We start from the raw sequence: 17,296 nt of genomic DNA, 5'->3' as shown, positions 1-17,296 counted from the left end.
TTTACTAAGTGACTGAGTTTAATGGATGTAGAAGAGATCCTGCTTTTACATTTGGTCTCACACAAGTAAAAGTTAGCAAGTGGAAGCCTGGTAACCTCTTGAAAGAGCACTCCTCTCTCCAAGGGCAGGAGTGGAATGTGCTGTTCTGAACTCCTTGTTCACGTAACTGTCTACTGAAGTCAGCTTTAAGGAGTCTTGTAATTTCCCTTGAAAGACACTCCTTTTTAACAAGTTGTCTAGATAGGCTAGGAAATGTCAATCTATTCAAAACATTTGTTTGACATCTGATCCTAAGGTACTTAAAATTTGAATCACACAGTATGTTAAAGAGAAATTGCCGTGATCTAGTTTATGAATGTGGTAAACTTGCCATTGTGTATTCCTATTTCTTTAGGTCTGGAAAACAGTCACAACACTTAGAGGTATTTGCAGGTACTTCTGTATTGTTACATAGCCATATATTCTGTTATGGCTTACTTACCCTGTTTCACTAGAAAATATGCCAACACTTGTGCCAAAATATGAAAATAACCTGTTCCACAGTAAATGCTATACTATTTTAGAAGCATTCCTGCTCATTGTTTTTGTTTTTAATGCGAAGAAAGATTTGGCAGGTTCTCCAGGAGGATAAAATATCCACATATTCCCAAATGTTATTGACTGGTAGTATTGCCTTGCAATTCAATCTCCTGCTAACCTCTCTCTCCCTCTAATTTCTGCTAATGGGGCTCCTGCCCAGACCTGTCTGTTGACCTAACCTACAGTTTATTGCAGGCACTAAGTTACTCCCTCTCAAGTACCCTCTCCCAAACCATGAAGAGCTTTAACAGATAATCCTGTGCTATATATTATTCAGTAAAATCTTAGAAAGGATATTATTAACCATTGCATTCTTCAGCAGTGCAGAATCATTTTGATGGAACTCTTTTTAAGTTTTGCTAAGGAGGTATGCTTTGTTTGTTAACAAATTATGATGCAGTATTTTTGTTGTTTTTTTTTAAATAAAGAGCGAACAGTTTGCTTTGCAGCTGTCACAGTTTATATCTTTTTTTCTGTAAATGATGAGTTGGAGAGTTAATTTTAGCACTAACATGTTATTGCTTAGAAACTTCACCACTGTCTGTTATTACAAAGGAATAGTTTGTTATTTTCAACACAAAGGCCTTTTAGTTCTGCTTCTGGCCTCATGGCCACCTCCCTTCAGACAGTTATCTGTGTCTATAAATCTCAGTGTACTTACTGTGTTACATCACCACTGTAAACTGTAATACTTCAGTATACTTGAAGTACTGGACTGTGTATTGTAAAAACAGCAGCTATCATTACTCTTAAAATTGCAAATTCTAACTGACTAATGTTCTTAATTATATAGTACCATTTTACTTATTTGAGGTTGTTGCCTTTTGAAGAACAGCACAATGCCTAGCAGCTCACTTTTTTACATATAGTATTTTTTTGATGGATGATTTCATCAGGGGACAGGCTATGACTATTTGCTACTTTTACTCTGTTCAAAAGAACTTTACCATGCAAGCTCTGTTTAGAAGTTTCAGGTTTTTCCAAGGATAAAAAGATGTCATTCTGTCTTTGAAAGTGTATTTTCACAGAATTTAGAATTAGATTTGAGTACAAGTACAAGGCATTCATTTTTTTCTTTGTGTTTCTATGACAGAGGTATAGACTTAAAGGTAGTGTGATTCCATGCAAAATTTGATTCCTCAGTCTTTGGTTTATCATTCTGCTTGTGGGTGGCAAAGCTCTGAGTGAAAATCCTGTATTATATGCAATCATTAATTAAAATTCTTTTCAAATGTTAAAGTTATTGTGGCTGAAAAACCAATTGTATTTTTCAGATGAAGTTGTATTAGAAAGACTTAGAGAAGCTTTCCTTGACACCTTTCTTACATTTTTTAATTAAGAGAGACTTTGGTGTTAATAGGTTCAAGTTTGCCAGAATTAAAAATGAAGGTATCTAAATATTTGAAATGTTCTTACCTAAAGCCGCTATGGTATGCAGCTGTATCAGCTGCCCTTTCCAGCTTGCTGTAAAGAGCCCCTAAAGTGGATTAATCAGCCTTCCTTGCCATACAAGCCTCACATTAAAATCTTCCTTATGAGCCATTGAATATAGCACAAAAGGCCCCAGCACACATACCTGCTAAAAGAGAAGTAGGGGCTGGACAATTTCGTTAGCATTTTATACAAGGGACAGATGACAGTTTGTCCCAGAAGTCGCATTCTGCTGTGTGGGGTAAAATTGGATGAGCGTGCAGCTGCATCTTAGGCTGACCAAACAGTGTCAGACACACAATGTAATGTCCCAGCTGGAGCACTTCCTCCTCTGGTCATGTCTTTGGATTAGCAGCAGTCCATCTGCCACCACACTCCCACTGCCAATTAAATGATATACCCATATCTTGGGAGAGCAGTTGAGTGGTTTGCAAGCTACATGCTGCTAAAGATCCACTCTTTAGTGGCTTCCTTCCCACAGTGAGCACAGAGCACTGGTGCATTAGTGCACTTCCAAAACTGCTCCAGGTGTATCCTCATGCATCCCAGTAGTTATTCTACCTGCCCTAAGAGGATGGCCCAATTTTAGCAGCCCCTTAGGAGAAATCATTTTCTTTCTTACATGACTGAATGCTGCCTATTCTGAGCTTTTAGTCACAGACTTTTGTTGAGACAGATTACTTCTTGCGGAAGCAAAGGAAGGTAGACTCTTAAAAGAGTGATTAAAACTGTTGGATATTTTGAACTGCTGAGGTATATTGAATACTACAGAAGTCTTAAAGGAGGGAATTGCTTGAAAAAGTGAAAGGCACATGATAAAGTGCAGGTAGTGCAGAAAATATTATGTGCAAGTTCGTGAATGCTCAGTAGCAGCACTAACAAATATGTTCTACAGGCTGCTGCTTGTATTAGGATACAAAGAGGCAAAAATTATCTCTTCAAGTGAGGGCTGTGGATCAAAAGTCAGTGTTAACAAGGAACTCTGTCTTTCACAGAGGGCAGTATATGCAGGAGCTGAAGAATTACCTCCCACTGCAGGATTTACACAGGAGCTAGGTCAGGATGTTTATCTGTTTACTAGAACATCTGAACTAACACAACAGAATTTCTCATCAGGAGAAAGGCTTTTGCACTTTTGTATTCCACTACTGGGGATCAGCAAAGCAGTGAATGAGTTGTATTAGATTAAGCCTGTCAAAACCTTTACTTTTGGTTCTGCAGTAGACAACTACATGTATTTAGTTATGTGTTTACATATAGATATGCATTTATATAATGGGTACAGTATATACAATACATTTACATATACCTAAACAGAAAATATGCTAAAGATAATTCTTTGAAGGGATGTTTCAGAGAGCTTTAATTTTTTTTGTTTTGATGGCATTTTATGTCCTTATACTGATAAAGCCAAATCATAGAATGGTTGGAGTTGGAAGGGACCTTAAACACCTCTAGTTCAAAACCCTCTGCCATGGTCAGGGGTACCTTCCACTAGATCAGGTTTCTCAAAGCCCCATCCAGCCTAGCCTCACAGGACCATGCTTGTCACAAACTTGCTTCTTTTCATGTATACCCCTGTATACACATGATATACATGAGATAATTTGCCCTCAAATGCCTTTGTGTTTGGCCAGTAAGAGAGAGATCTGTATAGAGACCTAAATACTTAAGGGAAAAACATCTCCTGCATTTAAAACTGTCACAGTTGCTATTGCTTTCTATTAACTTGAGCCTATGCAAGCACAGAACTAACTTGTTAGATGCTGTAGAGATCCAGGGTTCTCCTTCTTCCATTGGGACTTGCAAGGCAAATGTTCTAACCCTATAGTGGTTAGTAACAAATAACAAGCTATTTCACATAAAAGACACCTGTTCCATACCCAGATCAGCCTGAGGTAGTGATGCACTGTGAGTCTAGGGATTTTCTCTTTGTGTAAGGAAACGCTTATGTGGCAGATTGACTTTAAAAGAAAGACATTTGCCTGGCCATGCTTAAGGACTTTTAGAATATCACAGCAATCCTCAAAGACAGAGCCTAATGTATCTTAACAGACACATCTACCATACATCTCTGTAATTCCTCATATTCCTCATGCCTAGAACACTTCAGAAAATGCGGTGAAAATTTGGTGTGGGCAAAACCATCCCAAAATAAATTTGTGTTAGTTTAGCACTGCCTCTTGTTTTGGTTTATGAAGGTAGAGGGATTCTGGAAACCTACTGTGCACACCATGTCTGAGAGTTTGAGGCTCTACTTAAACGTGACAGCTATGAGATAAGAAGGTGTTTTCTTTCATCATTAGCCAGCCTTTTCTAAAATGGTAATTAGTTGCAGGAAGAGAATTTCAAAACCTGTCATGGATGTGTTCCTGTGAAAAGCTTTCATGTTCATGTTGTCTGGCACTACACATCACACAACTACCTCCTCCTGAGTAGGTCCTGGTGTTGTCTGTTTAGTTTTTTATTCCAGTCATAGGATAACATGATGGGGGCAAAGAGGAAAAAGAAAAGCTGTTGAGACAAAGGGGAATTGCAATGTCAAATGCAAAATATATATTTTACCATATGTTATAAGTAGGGTATTCTTCTACCTTGTGCAGTATCTTTAATAAGCAACTACACACTACTATGAAGAAAAAATTCTGAGCCCAATATGATATACACACCTTTTATTCATCTACATCGGTTCCTTTAGAAGTTTAGATTTTGAAACAAGATCAGGTATGTATATTAATTTGCATGCAAAATAACCTAGGTACTCCTGTTTAAATGTAGATTTGGGGTTGTTTAGCCTGGAGAAGAGGAGGCTCAGGGATGACCTTTTCATTCTCTGCAACTGCCTACGGTGGGGTGAGGAGGGGTTCAGCCTCTTCTCCCAGGCAACCCACAACAGGACAAGAGGACACAGCCTCAAGCTCTGCCAGGAGAGGTTCAGGTTGGACATCAGGAAGACTTTCTTCACTGAAAGGGTGGTGGAGCATTGTTTTGGGCTGCTAAGGAAAAGGGTGGAGTCACCATCCCTGGTAGTGTTCAAGAAAGACAGGATGTGGCACTTAGTGCTGTGTTCTGATTGACAGGGTGGTGGTCAGTCAAAGCTTGGACTTGATGATCGTGGAGGTCTTTCCCAACCTTAATGATTCCATGAGTCTGAGTAAAATGGCATATATGGTAACAAAAGAGAAAGTGTGGGATCTGTAAATTTCCATTTAATGTTCTTCAAGCAGAGTTAGCTAAGAGAACGAAATTTCTTTCTGTGGGGAAGCAAGTAAAGGCAAAAGGAAAGGGCAGGTGTGTAATTTTCCTGTGACCATACATTTCAGAAGAGGATTTCTTCAAAGACTTCAAATACATAAATTCAGTAAAGTTGAAATACTGTCATAGATGCCTGTAAAGAAGTGTAATGTTATTTTACATTTATGTACAATTAATGCAGCAGAAATTAATACAAATAAAACATAATGGAAATGGAACATTTCATTTTCATTAAAATAAGAACACATTATTAATACAATTTTCGAAAATCAAAACATAATTTGTCTTTTTTTCATGGAAAATTTTTACATTCTCATTATGCAGCTCAGTGTTAATATAACTAGCTCACTAATGAAAAAGCTTTATTAATAAAAATATTTACACAAGCTTCAGTCCTTATGTTAGAAAGGTGGTTTAGTACAAGCAAGCAGAAAATAATGCTTAAAGAATGAAATCATTAACGAAAAGGAATTTATATCTATCATCATATTTAATTATTCGAGTGTTTGTAGTTTTGCTAGTATTATTCTTTATTGGTTCTGACTGAATCTGACATGTAGAACTATTCACAGAAAAGGCACAATTGAAGATTGTGTTCAAATCTGTAATGCTTTAAATTCCCATGTCTTCCTTTTTATGACAAAGCCCTATTACCAGAACACTTAATGAGAATTCTAGAATAATTTGGATCAAAAGGGAACTTTAGAGATCATCTTTTCTAACCTCCTGCTTAAAGCAGACTTAAAATAAATCGAGTTGCTGAGACATTGTCCAGCAGGGTTTTGAGCATTTCCAAAGATTGAGATCCTACCTTTCCCAGCACCTGCTCTGCTGTTTGACTACCCCAACGGTGACAAAAACTTCACTAAGTTCTAGTAGGAATTTTCTGAATTGCAGCTTGTGTCCAGTGTGTCTTGTCCTTTCACATTGTTCCTGGAGTCTAGTTCTCCCTCCTCCATATGCTCCCATTAGGTTGTTAAAATAATACTGAAATCCCCTGTGAGCTGTCTTCTTCAGGCTGAGCAAGCACAGATCTCGCAGTCTCTCCTTCTCCATGATTTGTCTACTGAGAGAAATCCAGGCTGAATTCCCTTCTCAGACAAGTAACATCTAAAAGTCCATTTCTTTTGCTGTCAGAAAGGCCTTCAAGCTGGGCTGCTGGGTTCTTCCCTCTGCTCATAAAGGATTTGCCATACTTTGGCCTCCTCCATATTCTAAGTGACACCCTAATCCTTATCATGCAAATAATTCTACATGGCTGTTCTAATCACTTAAGTAAATAAGTCATTCATGAAATGAACAAATTCATAAGCATTTGCCTTGTAATTAATTTGTGGGAAAAAAACAAGTCTTAGTATTCTGTGTGTTTTTCTTATACACCTCTATAATTCAGGAGGACCTATAGGTCAATTAAACACTGTGCTCACTATTTTCTTTGTTAATTTGAGGATCATAAGAAACAAGCCACAAATTAAAATCCATATTAAAAATTGTTAAATCTTGTAACAAATTGAGAGAATTTGTGGCTTTTCATTTCTCCTTCCATAGTTCAGCTCAGAAGAATGGGGCGTTTTGTTGCCCAGTTCATTACTTACAGGATTCAAGATCATGGTCAAGATTAGATAATAGCAAATTATGGGAAATATTGCTGCTCACATCTCATTACTGTTTTATTGTATTGGGGAGGCAGAAGGTTGTCAGATTATTTTTTTTTAATTGTGTGGATGCATTTTTCTGAAAACCAAGGCCAGTGACTAACTTGAGCCAAAAATAGTGCAGCCAGCAGCTTTGCAGACATAGAGTTCTGCCAGAGCTTCTCAAATTCCTTTTTATTGCCATAGCCTAGAGCTTTCCCTGAAGAACCTGTCAGTCATGCTAAAATTCATCGAGGTCCTCTTTGGTGGACATGAAAGAACTAAACTGTAACCACAAATTTAACTTCCTCTGAGAAGCTAAGACAAGAGTCAGCCCATTTGAAATAAATGTTATTACATTAATCTGAAGCACCAATGCGTAGCTCCATTTTTTGCAGTCGGTCAAGTCTCCAGTGTTCCTCCTCTGCATCAGCAAATTCTGTCAGTGCAATGCCTCCTTTGACCTGAGGTGTTCTTGGCTTTGGTGCTATTATAACCCTCACTTGCAGAAACTCAGATAACCCTGATGTGGAGGTCATACAAAGCAGAAACTGAGAAACAAGTAAGCAGGGTTTTTAATGATGTCACTGTAGGCAAATCTCAAACCGTGTGCTGTATACTGGAATTCAAGAAAGAACACTTAGCAGCAAAAATTGGTGAGGTGCATGTCTCTGACTGCAGCTGTACCTTATTTTTCCATCATCTCTTCCTTCTCATTTCCCATTCACCTCCATATTCTCTTTCCCTTTTCTCAGCCACTGTTCCTCAAGTCATGCCATACTTTCCCCATGAGCTACGAGTGATAACTGGGATCTTTACAAATAACTTTTCTGTTTTGCTCTGATCTCTTGTGTTGCTAATGAACCGATCTACTAGTAACACGAAACTGCAAAAAGACCACTGAAATTCTTGCGTGCAGTGAGTAAAATCCAAGAAAGAACCACAGAAATAAAAAGTGGTTTCGTTTATCCTAATATCAAAAGTAGTTTTGTTAACCTCCACCTTCATGTAAAAAATTTGCACTCAATACCCTTCACTCTGTAAATTAAAAGAATCCTTCCCCCCACCCCTATACTTAGTTTCTTCTTCTGTCTTTACTGTCAGTCCTGCAAGTACTGGAGTGTCTTCCTGATCTGAAAGTTCACCCAGTGTCTCTGTGGCAAAAAAATAAAAGCCACAGTGAACGACAGGGACAAAAATTAAATTCTATCATCTCAAGATCACAGTTTCCAAAATTTGAACATCATCACAGAATTTTTTTTTTTAGTTCGTTCTTTTTTCTTTATCAGAGAATGCAAGAGCATGATACAAATTAAATGCATAATGTTAACATTTGCTTTGAGGCAGGAAGCTGATAATTAGAACGAAAAGAAGGCACCTAAAAGAAATTGCAATAAACCACCCCTGTATACATCAGGTAAAAAGGCTTATTCACCCTTCATTTTATTGAAATATACGTAATCTCTAAATCCATCTTCCATGCTGTTCTGATGTCAATGCAAAATGTATGTTGGACTTCTTAAGACAAAGAATAATTTTATAATCTAATACAGGATTGCATACTAAGAGATCATAAGCAAGGAACAACAAAGTTCAGTGTTATCCTGCCACAGTTTGTTTTTTTATAATTCTAACAATCCTTTTTCCCTGTGGTTGTTCTCTAGAAATGCTAGGCCTTGCCTTGAAGTGGGGACAGCTTGTAAAGTATTTTATTAAGTGTTCTGTAGTTCTTGCTGCAAAGTGTCATGCCTTTAAAATAGTTCTCCTAACCTTATTTCTTGTCTGATAGAATATTGACAGAACACAGTTTAATGTCACTGTGAAATCACAGTCTTGAGCATATTGCATTTCAGTGTGAGACATATAAATGTTAAACTGAATGACAGAAGTTCAGGTGAGCAGAACTTTACTATCGCTAATGTAAACTACTGTTTGTATTTCATTACCTTAATTGATTTTGGTTGCTTCATATTTGTGGCTCAGTCCATTTAGGAGAGATAGGAAGGGTCCTGCACAAAGTGTTGTTTTGATAAGAAATGTAAAGTAGACTAAAATTACTTGTAGTTACAGTTATTTCATAACACCCTAAAGAAATTTACCATGTTGATTGAATTGGATTTGATGTTCAGGTTCTGAAAACTTGTTTTCTGTAATGAGTTTTTAACAATAAAAAGCAACATAAAGAGTACAAATGAGGCGTTGGAGATTCAAGGTATTCCGAAATAAGGAAAAACACAAATACTGAAAATAGAAAGAAGCATTTTGAATTTTCTGATGCAGATTAGAATAATACCCAGTGTTACCATATGTGTACCAGGTCACACACATGTAATTCTCACAGTGATATGTGTTGTGTGGGTTTGTCTCTGCCTTAGAGGACCCCTCTTTGAAGACAGGAAAGCAATTGCAGTTATTGAGAAGAATTGTTTTATTTTTCAAGAAAAAATAATTTCGACTTAAGTTGGAAAAATGTATAAAAATTCAATAAAAAATGAACAAGTCCGTCTTTGCACTTTTTTACCCACTTCCTGTGGAGAGTTTTTATCACATTGTGTCTTCATGCTGAATGTTGCTGAATCAGTTACGCTTATTAAATTATTTCAGGTTGAAACAGATGCCCCAAAATTAGCTATGAGTTTTCTTTTAGCATATCCTAGGCAGCCAAAATAGATGGGGAAAGTAATTAATTTAATTTATAGAATAATAATAATAGTAATAATGATTAATACAGCTGGTATTGTAAGTAGAATAAAAAATTCTTAAAAGTGAGTCATTCTGAGTGTTAGAAAAGCAAATAATGTATTCAAATCCAGTTTCCTGCATTATCTCTTGAAGGGATTGTTAGTACAATAAACAAATTCTAGAATCAAATTTTGGAATAAAAGTCCATGCCATGTCTGTGAGAGTGGCCAGTGCCAGACCTTTGGATGAATACATAAACAGAGTGAAGGAAGGGTGATGCATTCGCTGTCCTCCACTCAGCCCTTAATCCAGTTATCTTTTACCAATACTAATGTTCGATATCTCATGAGTCCTAGTGGTGATGTGTTACAAAATGTTCATAGAATATCCTGAGTTGGAAGGGACCCACAAGGATCATGGAGTCCAGCTCCTGGCCCTGCATGGGACACCCCAGAGAGGCACACCCTGTGCCTGGGAGCATTGTCCAAATGCTGCTTGAGCTCTCTCAGGCTGGTGCTGTCACCATTTCCCTGGGGAGCCTGTTCCAGTGCCCAGCCACCTTCTGGGGGAAGAACTTTTTCCTGATAACCAACCCAACCCTCCCTTGACACAACTTGAGGCTGTTCCTCAGATCCTGCCACTGGTCAGCACAGAGCAGAGATCAGTGGCTGCCCCTCCTCTTCCCACCATGAGGAAGCTGTAACTGCAATGAGGTCTCAGTCCCCTCCAGGCTGAACAGACCAAGGGACCTCAGCCATTCCTCACACAGCTTCCCTTCAAGGCTCTTCACCATCTCTGTTGTCCTCCCTTGGACACTCTCTAATAGCTTAATGTCTTTTTTACATTGTGATGCCTAAAAATGCACATGGGACTCAAGGTAAGGCAGAGCAGAGCATTCTATGGATTTAGTGAAAATATTCATTTTTATATCTAAAAAACATTTATATACTCCCTGCTTCTAGTTCTTTCATTGTTGAGTAATAGTAATTCTTTATTAATTTCTTAGTTTTCTTCATGGCTTTTTATATACTCTTATCATGTTTTCAGTTCAACTGCCTTCTTTCTAAACTAGCGACTCCTTATCTATGGAAGGATTACTGCTCTTCTGGTAGGGTCTGCTCCTTTGATCTTCCTATCATCTCTCTGTATATGTTCTCTACTTTGTGAAAATCTTTTTTGGATAGGCATGTGTCAGAACTGCATGCAGTGTTCAAAATGTGGAAGCTCCATAGATCTATACAATTGCTTAATCACATTTTCCATTTTGGCATTTTGTTCTCTATCCCTTGCATAGCCATTTTTACTTTTTTTTGCCTTTTTTACTATACATAATGCTAAACTTCTTGTCTCCAAAGAATCAGTGACCATCAGATCTCTTTCTTCTGTGCAAGTCATTTTATGAAGTCATATAGATGCAATATTTTGTGTGTGCGTCTATAATTAGGATTGTTTTTCCCATATGCATGACTTTATATCTTGCAACACTGAATTTTGCCTGAAGTGAATATCCAATCACTCTACCTCATGAGATAAATTTATAACTTTTTAACCTTATTTCCAGTTTTTACTACAATTTAAAAATTGTGGTTTGTTCAAAAAGATTCTGGAAATTTTCTAGGTCAGTGTGTATATAGTAAATAGTACAAATGCCAACATGCACTTATGTAGGATAGCCACTCATAATGTAACTCTGTTGTGAAAAAATGACCATTTAACCCTACCCTTGGTATTGCATCTTTTTAACCAGCTGCTAAAGGATTTTACTGAAAGATTGTTCTACTGTTGTTTAGATTCCTTTAAATGTTTAGTGAGCAAACTGTTAAAAGGCTTTTGCAACTACAGGTGCACTGCACTACTGGGTTACATGAAAGCCCCCAATCCTGTCTTCATCTGAACCATTTGTCTGCAAGCAAAGAAGTGAAATTTGAAACAATAAGTTTGTAAGAAACAGCTATTTTTTAGCTTGAGTTACAGTAAGTACAATAGATCAGTGCATTAATTAAAAGAAAAAATTGAGCCCATTCCTTCAGCAGCATAACTACAAATTTCATCTCACTTTGTTTATTAATATCTTGGTGATGGTATCGTGTTGCTGGAGCTGTGGAAAGTGTCAACATCGTGTTTTTCCTTTCTTTGCTTGGTGAGAAAGGAGGTATACTGATAAAGAGAGTACCACTCAGCATGGAATGGGGAAGCAGGAAGTGTTTGTTAGATTCAAATTAATATGCTTTTCTCATTCTTCCTAAGTTGAAATGAAAGGCACATTTTTGGCAGGTCCTGAGCTCAGTGCAACCCCAGTCACCATTTCTTAAATTTTTTTTTTTGTATTGTTGTTACATTCCTCTAACTCTGACAGTGTCCCACTGTGCCTCATTCTTTGTCCCCAGTGTTTTTTAAACACAAAGAGAAAAGGCAAGCTAGGTCTAAACGAGTTTGTTACTTAAGACAGGACAGAGAAAAAGGATGCAGGAAAATAGATGGAAAATAAAGCAGATAGAGGCTGACAGTGTAGTAGCAACTTAGCAGTTATTGTAATTGGTTTCTTGGAGGGTTTGAGGGACAAGTCACTGAGAAGGAGGATTTTGAGAAAGATTTTGAGTTAGACTTGCACAAGTTTTACAGAGTGAGCCTCTCAACAAGGAAGGACTGTACAGAAGATGCATCATTGGAGAATTTTGTCATGGTAGATAAAATGGGGACAGATTGTGATGAACTGTTTAGCTTATTACTTTCCTGGACTGTTTTTATTAATATTTGTAACAGAACAGAGTAAATGATACACAAAATCCCATACAGTTTTGGAGGGGAAGTCTGTATTTTTTCTGGTCTGCATTTTATTATATTTTAACCATTGCACCAGTTCACTTCTTGATATTTCTTCTGCCTTAAAATTCCAACAGCTCCTGGCTAGTATTGAGATTTTTCTGAATATCAGGCTCATTTTTCCTGGGACTGAAATAGTGCATTCTCTTTCCTCATATAGTCATGGTAACACTATTTGTGTGATAAGCTGATCTTTTTGCTTTCCCTACAAAAATAATTTCATCCTAGGTAATCATCCTGGGAGTTTCCATCTGTTTTACGTTTTCCCTTTGGTTGTAGATCTATCTCTTTTCCTTTAAGAAGGATGAAACATCAGATAGTAGCTGTGAAGTGCCTTTTCCGTGAGTGAAGATGATCAAATATTTAAACCTTCTTTTTCCCAAAAATTTACTTCAAATGTAAGAATATGAGTGGTGGTGGGGATGTGAGATACCCTGGTTTTACAAATTTATTAAATCCTGTATAGCTAGACCCTCTTGGGGATTGAGAGATGCAAGGAATGGATAAGATGCAGACTGCAGCACTGCAACACTTTCAGCAAAATCTAAAAACTGCAGATGCTAGAAGTGTTATGTTCAGCTAAAGTTCACTTGCCTGAGTCCAGTGGGTGTTTTTGTTCACAGTACAGAAGTCTGGCTGGCATTGCTCTCTTCCTATAAGTTGTTTCAGATTTGAACTTATCCCACAAGACCTATTTCCAGAATCGGATTCAGGTTGAGAAGTACTGTACAGTTGTTGCCTACTTGAAAAATAAATCTGCTTTAGCTTGAGCATGGGACCCAAGGATTGTAAGGGGAGCCATGAATGACTGCCATCTAAATGTACTGCCATCTAAGGGTGAAAGAGGAAACCCGTGTCATGTTTCCACTTTGATAAGCCTGTCCTTACAAAGGACTTCCATTACGTTATTCATGTATTAGGTGATAAGTCTCAGATTCTACTTCGATTAATATATTACTTATTCATTACAATTAGATGTGAAGAAGAGGGGAGATTGAAGGATGCAGAGATCTAAGAGTTTTGTTTTACTTACAGTGCTTGAATGAAATTCAACTGTCTCTGATATGAAAGAGTTCAGACCATGCTCCCTTGTGCATTTATGCACTGTGGCGTAATAAGGAACCAGTTTTATTTTCAAGTCTACAGAGTGGGCAAAGGCTCAAGCAAGCACAGGTGACTTCTGAGCTGGGGTGGGCAAAGGCATAACACTGGTCATTGCTGCAAGTGCTGCAGCAGGTTTTTGAGGCAGTGTACCTCACTTTCTGTCTTGGGGGCATGCACTCGTGAATGGGGTGGCAGTCTGTCAGTTTATTGAGGGCCAAATGTGACCCTTAACACTTTCCTGTCCAGTGACCCAATACCATGCCTGCGCTTACTATTCCTACTTGTATTGTTAGCAAGCCTTTAATTTCAGAGGCATTTTGAGCTTTATTCATAGGTTACAATACTGCTGAGCTTGGTACTATGTTGGTACAGAACACAGCCTCAGCTCCTGCCCAAATGGCTTCTTACCTGGGTGAAAGGTAGAGGATAATGGGTGGATAGATGGGGAACATGAGGAGGCTGAGGCAGTAGTGATCAGCACAGGAAGCAGTAACATTGCTACTTTGCAATTGTGTCTGCAGGCAGTGGTTTGAAGAGGAAGAGTGAGATATCGGGAGAGTTACAGAAAGTCCCTCCTGTGTAGCATGAGAGGATGCAAATGTTTGAAAATCTGGGGGAGGCTGGTGTAAAATTTTGTCTGTGGTGGGAAGTGCCTTTTCATACGAAATAAGGTTTTAAGAACAGAAAGGCTTTGAAATTTAGCCAAGTTGGTTATGCTTGATACATCTGGCTTCTAGAAGCAGAAGGAACATAGGTGATTATCTCACCTCTCAGCTTATTATCTAAGCTCCTGTAACTAATAGTTGAAGATATGTAAAAGATCCTGCTGGCAGATGAATATGAGCTTGCTCATTATGTTTTCCACAGAGGAAAAGTCATTGAACTAACCGACAGGGAAAGGGAAGTCTGTGGAGCAGTTTTGTTTTTTTTAAACCCATACCTTGAATATATTCAACAGAGGGAATCTGGAAAATTTAAATTGAGGCAGTAGGCAGGAACTTGGAGAAAGGCTTGGTCTTAGACAGAGTCACAGGCCAGAGAAACAAGCCAAATGGTCATGGGACCCAGTATCATCAGGATCACAGATCCCTCACAGAGGTTGAAGGAAAAACTGAGAGTTTTGGACATGTTGTTTTGTGATACAGCTAAGCATAACTCAGGGGGAGACAGTGAAACTTCAGACTGTAACTGATGTGTCTGGAAAAAAAAAGAGGTATATGCATCCAAGGCAGTTCTATAGCTTAATGAATCACTATTGTAGTATCAGATTTAAGATCTTGTCTCTGACAGACCACTCCTGCTGAGAAGCAACTAACATTTGTGAATAATTCTGAAATCAGGAGTGACAGAAAGAAGTCTTTAGGAATGTGAGTCAATTTGAAATGTCTCTTGAGCGTGCAGTTGTATTCACAGCTCCAACATACACTATACGGTATTATATAAACCAGATTACTGTGTTACACAGGGTATCAATGAAACCACTCCAGACTTTCTGTGCACATGAACATTGGTACTGATTTGTCACTTCCATTGAAATCTGTCTTTTCATTTTTATTTATATGTTTGATCAGATGCAGCCTCTGATACTGTAGTTCACATCACCTTCATAACCAAGCAGTCCCCTTTAATTCAGCAGTGGTCCCCAAGGATTAAGGTGCTGTTGACCACATGTCAGTGCACTGGCAACTATCCCTTGGTTATGAGACTGAAAGAGATGAGAGTAAAATAAATACAAGGTTCCACAAATGCAGAAACAAATGTGAACATTACTTAAGAATATGGTCACAAGCTGCAGTACTGATGTAAACAACCTGAAGACTATGTCTGCTTACTGAGAGTTGTTTTTCTCCTTTTTTTTTCCTCATCGTTCATTTCTTAAGAAAATTGGCTAAGAAGCGGAAAGAGACATTGAGCAGTACTCGGCAGGAAATGACAGTGATGGTGAATTCAATGGATAAAAGCTACACTGAGCAAGGCACCAACTGTGATGAAGCTTTCTCTTTCATGGACACGCACAATCTAAATGGGAGATGTAAGTTTTTTCTTTTCTTTTCTTTTCTGGTTTTTTTCTTTGAAGGTGAAAGAAAGGTGCAAATGCTTTTTAAAATATTCCTCATTACTCAGTCATGGAAAATCCATGGGACCGAGAGTTTCCCACTGTGCAGCACATTACAGTGTCTATTCAAATGAGCAAGACAGTCAGACATCAAGAATAGACTTCTTTAAAAATAATAAGGATAATTGAGCTTTTTTCTGTCCATCCTTTTCTTCTGCAGAAGAGCAGTGACATTACTGAAACAGTAGTTTTACCTTTCTCCAATCTCCATTATGTTGAAAATTTTATATTCCTCATGCTGTCCCAAGTCCTTCAAATGCTTCCCTTGCTCACTTTTTTTTTTGATAGTACAAATTTATTTTTAATGTAATAACTTAATCACAATAATCTGATTGTCTTATTATTTCCAATTCTAGATGATGCTCTTTCTGTTGCTTGTGCAAAGGAAGAACTCAGTGGATTTATCTGTTCTGCAATTTCGTGGGATTCTCTAATATCCTGGGTCTTCTTGGATCTACCCTGAAAATAAATAAATTTGGGTTATAAAATTTCCCGTATTGGAATTTTAGTTAAGGTCTCACTCCTGTCAGAGGGTTGGCACTAAGCAAAGACCATGAAAAAAACAATTGTTTTTTATGATTGTTAAAATAATGACTAGGTTCAAAAAGTTTGATTTTTTTTTGTTCTTAAGGAACCTCAGGGGGTTTTTTTGTATGCCATTGGTTTTTTTAACATATACAAAATTTGTCAAAGATTTTTTTTTCAAATACTAATAGTGTGCAAGGCCCAACTCCCACTCTTTAATAATATGCTTAAGAATCTATCTTTGATGAGCTCAATTGTACAAACACTCTGTGAGGTTTATACAGTGAGACTTTTCTCAGCAGCATTAGGCTTAGAATTTGCAATGTTAATTTGCATTTGAGTTACTTTTGAAATTGATTTGAAATAGATCTTTCAAATAAGACCTGCCTTTCTGGTGAGAATGTATCCAGTTAATGAGATTGCTTGTTTCTATGAAGAGATCAAGAGGTTTGACTTCATCTTCCATCATCATGGTGCAGTTTGCCAGTGGTGCTACTGAATGGTCATAACTACAAATGAAGCTGCAATGAATTCCTGGGAGTAAATACTCTTTATGTAAACCACCTCAAACCTCTTTGAAATCATTGCTGTAAAAAGTTTTTTATACTGCTCAAGGGCTAGAACCTCTAATTAGAAACGTGGTCACCAGAAGGTGCACACTGACAGTCTTCAAGAATAATCTCTGTGCAAGGCCTTGTACTCAAGAGATGTAGAACATTCCTACTTCCTACGAAAGCTCATTAACCTGCCTGCATTCTCTACCTAGCAAGTTTTATTACCTGCAGCAGCCCTGACCTCAACTAATCTCTGGATCCATACCCAAAAGAAGTGTCACTCTGTTCTGGCCATCAAGGAAATGCAGTCTCCTCATTCTGGAGACATAATCAAAGGAACATGGTCTCAGCTATATTAGTTTATATGATGAATTATAACTAATAAATATCAGTGCTATTTAAGCCAGATTTGAGATGTACCCATATTAACAAGGGCTAGTAACATTTTGCCCTAGAAGATCAACTGGAAAAAAGATGGATGAAAGCCAGCAGGAGTAATCTCAGAGTAATCCCACTCCTCATCCTGCAGATCCTGTTTTCCTCAACTCGGTTTAGTTTCACACATTTCTGTTAGTCTGTTTACAGGTATCCAG

At 37.8% G+C, this 17,296-nt stretch overlaps 1 protein-coding gene across 1 annotated transcript in view; it reads left to right on the top strand.

Annotated features, from left to right (window-relative positions):
• The window catches only part of PTPRM (protein tyrosine phosphatase receptor type M), a 434,879-nt gene that overhangs the window by 327,252 nt on the left and 90,331 nt on the right, over positions 1–17,296 (top strand). The window contains exon 17 of the mRNA XM_062500964.1: positions 15,389–15,540. Coding sequence (XP_062356948.1) covers positions 15,389–15,540 — 152 coding nt within the window. The remainder of the gene's footprint in view (positions 1–15,388; positions 15,541–17,296) is intronic.

The sequence above is a fragment of the Cinclus cinclus genome, chromosome 1 (genome assembly GCF_963662255.1).
Source record: "Cinclus cinclus chromosome 1, bCinCin1.1, whole genome shotgun sequence".
In the NCBI taxonomy this organism is placed as follows: domain Eukaryota; kingdom Metazoa; phylum Chordata; class Aves; order Passeriformes; family Cinclidae; genus Cinclus; species Cinclus cinclus.
Note: the sequence above shows the minus strand (reverse complement) of the source record. Positions and strands in the feature narration are given on the sequence as shown.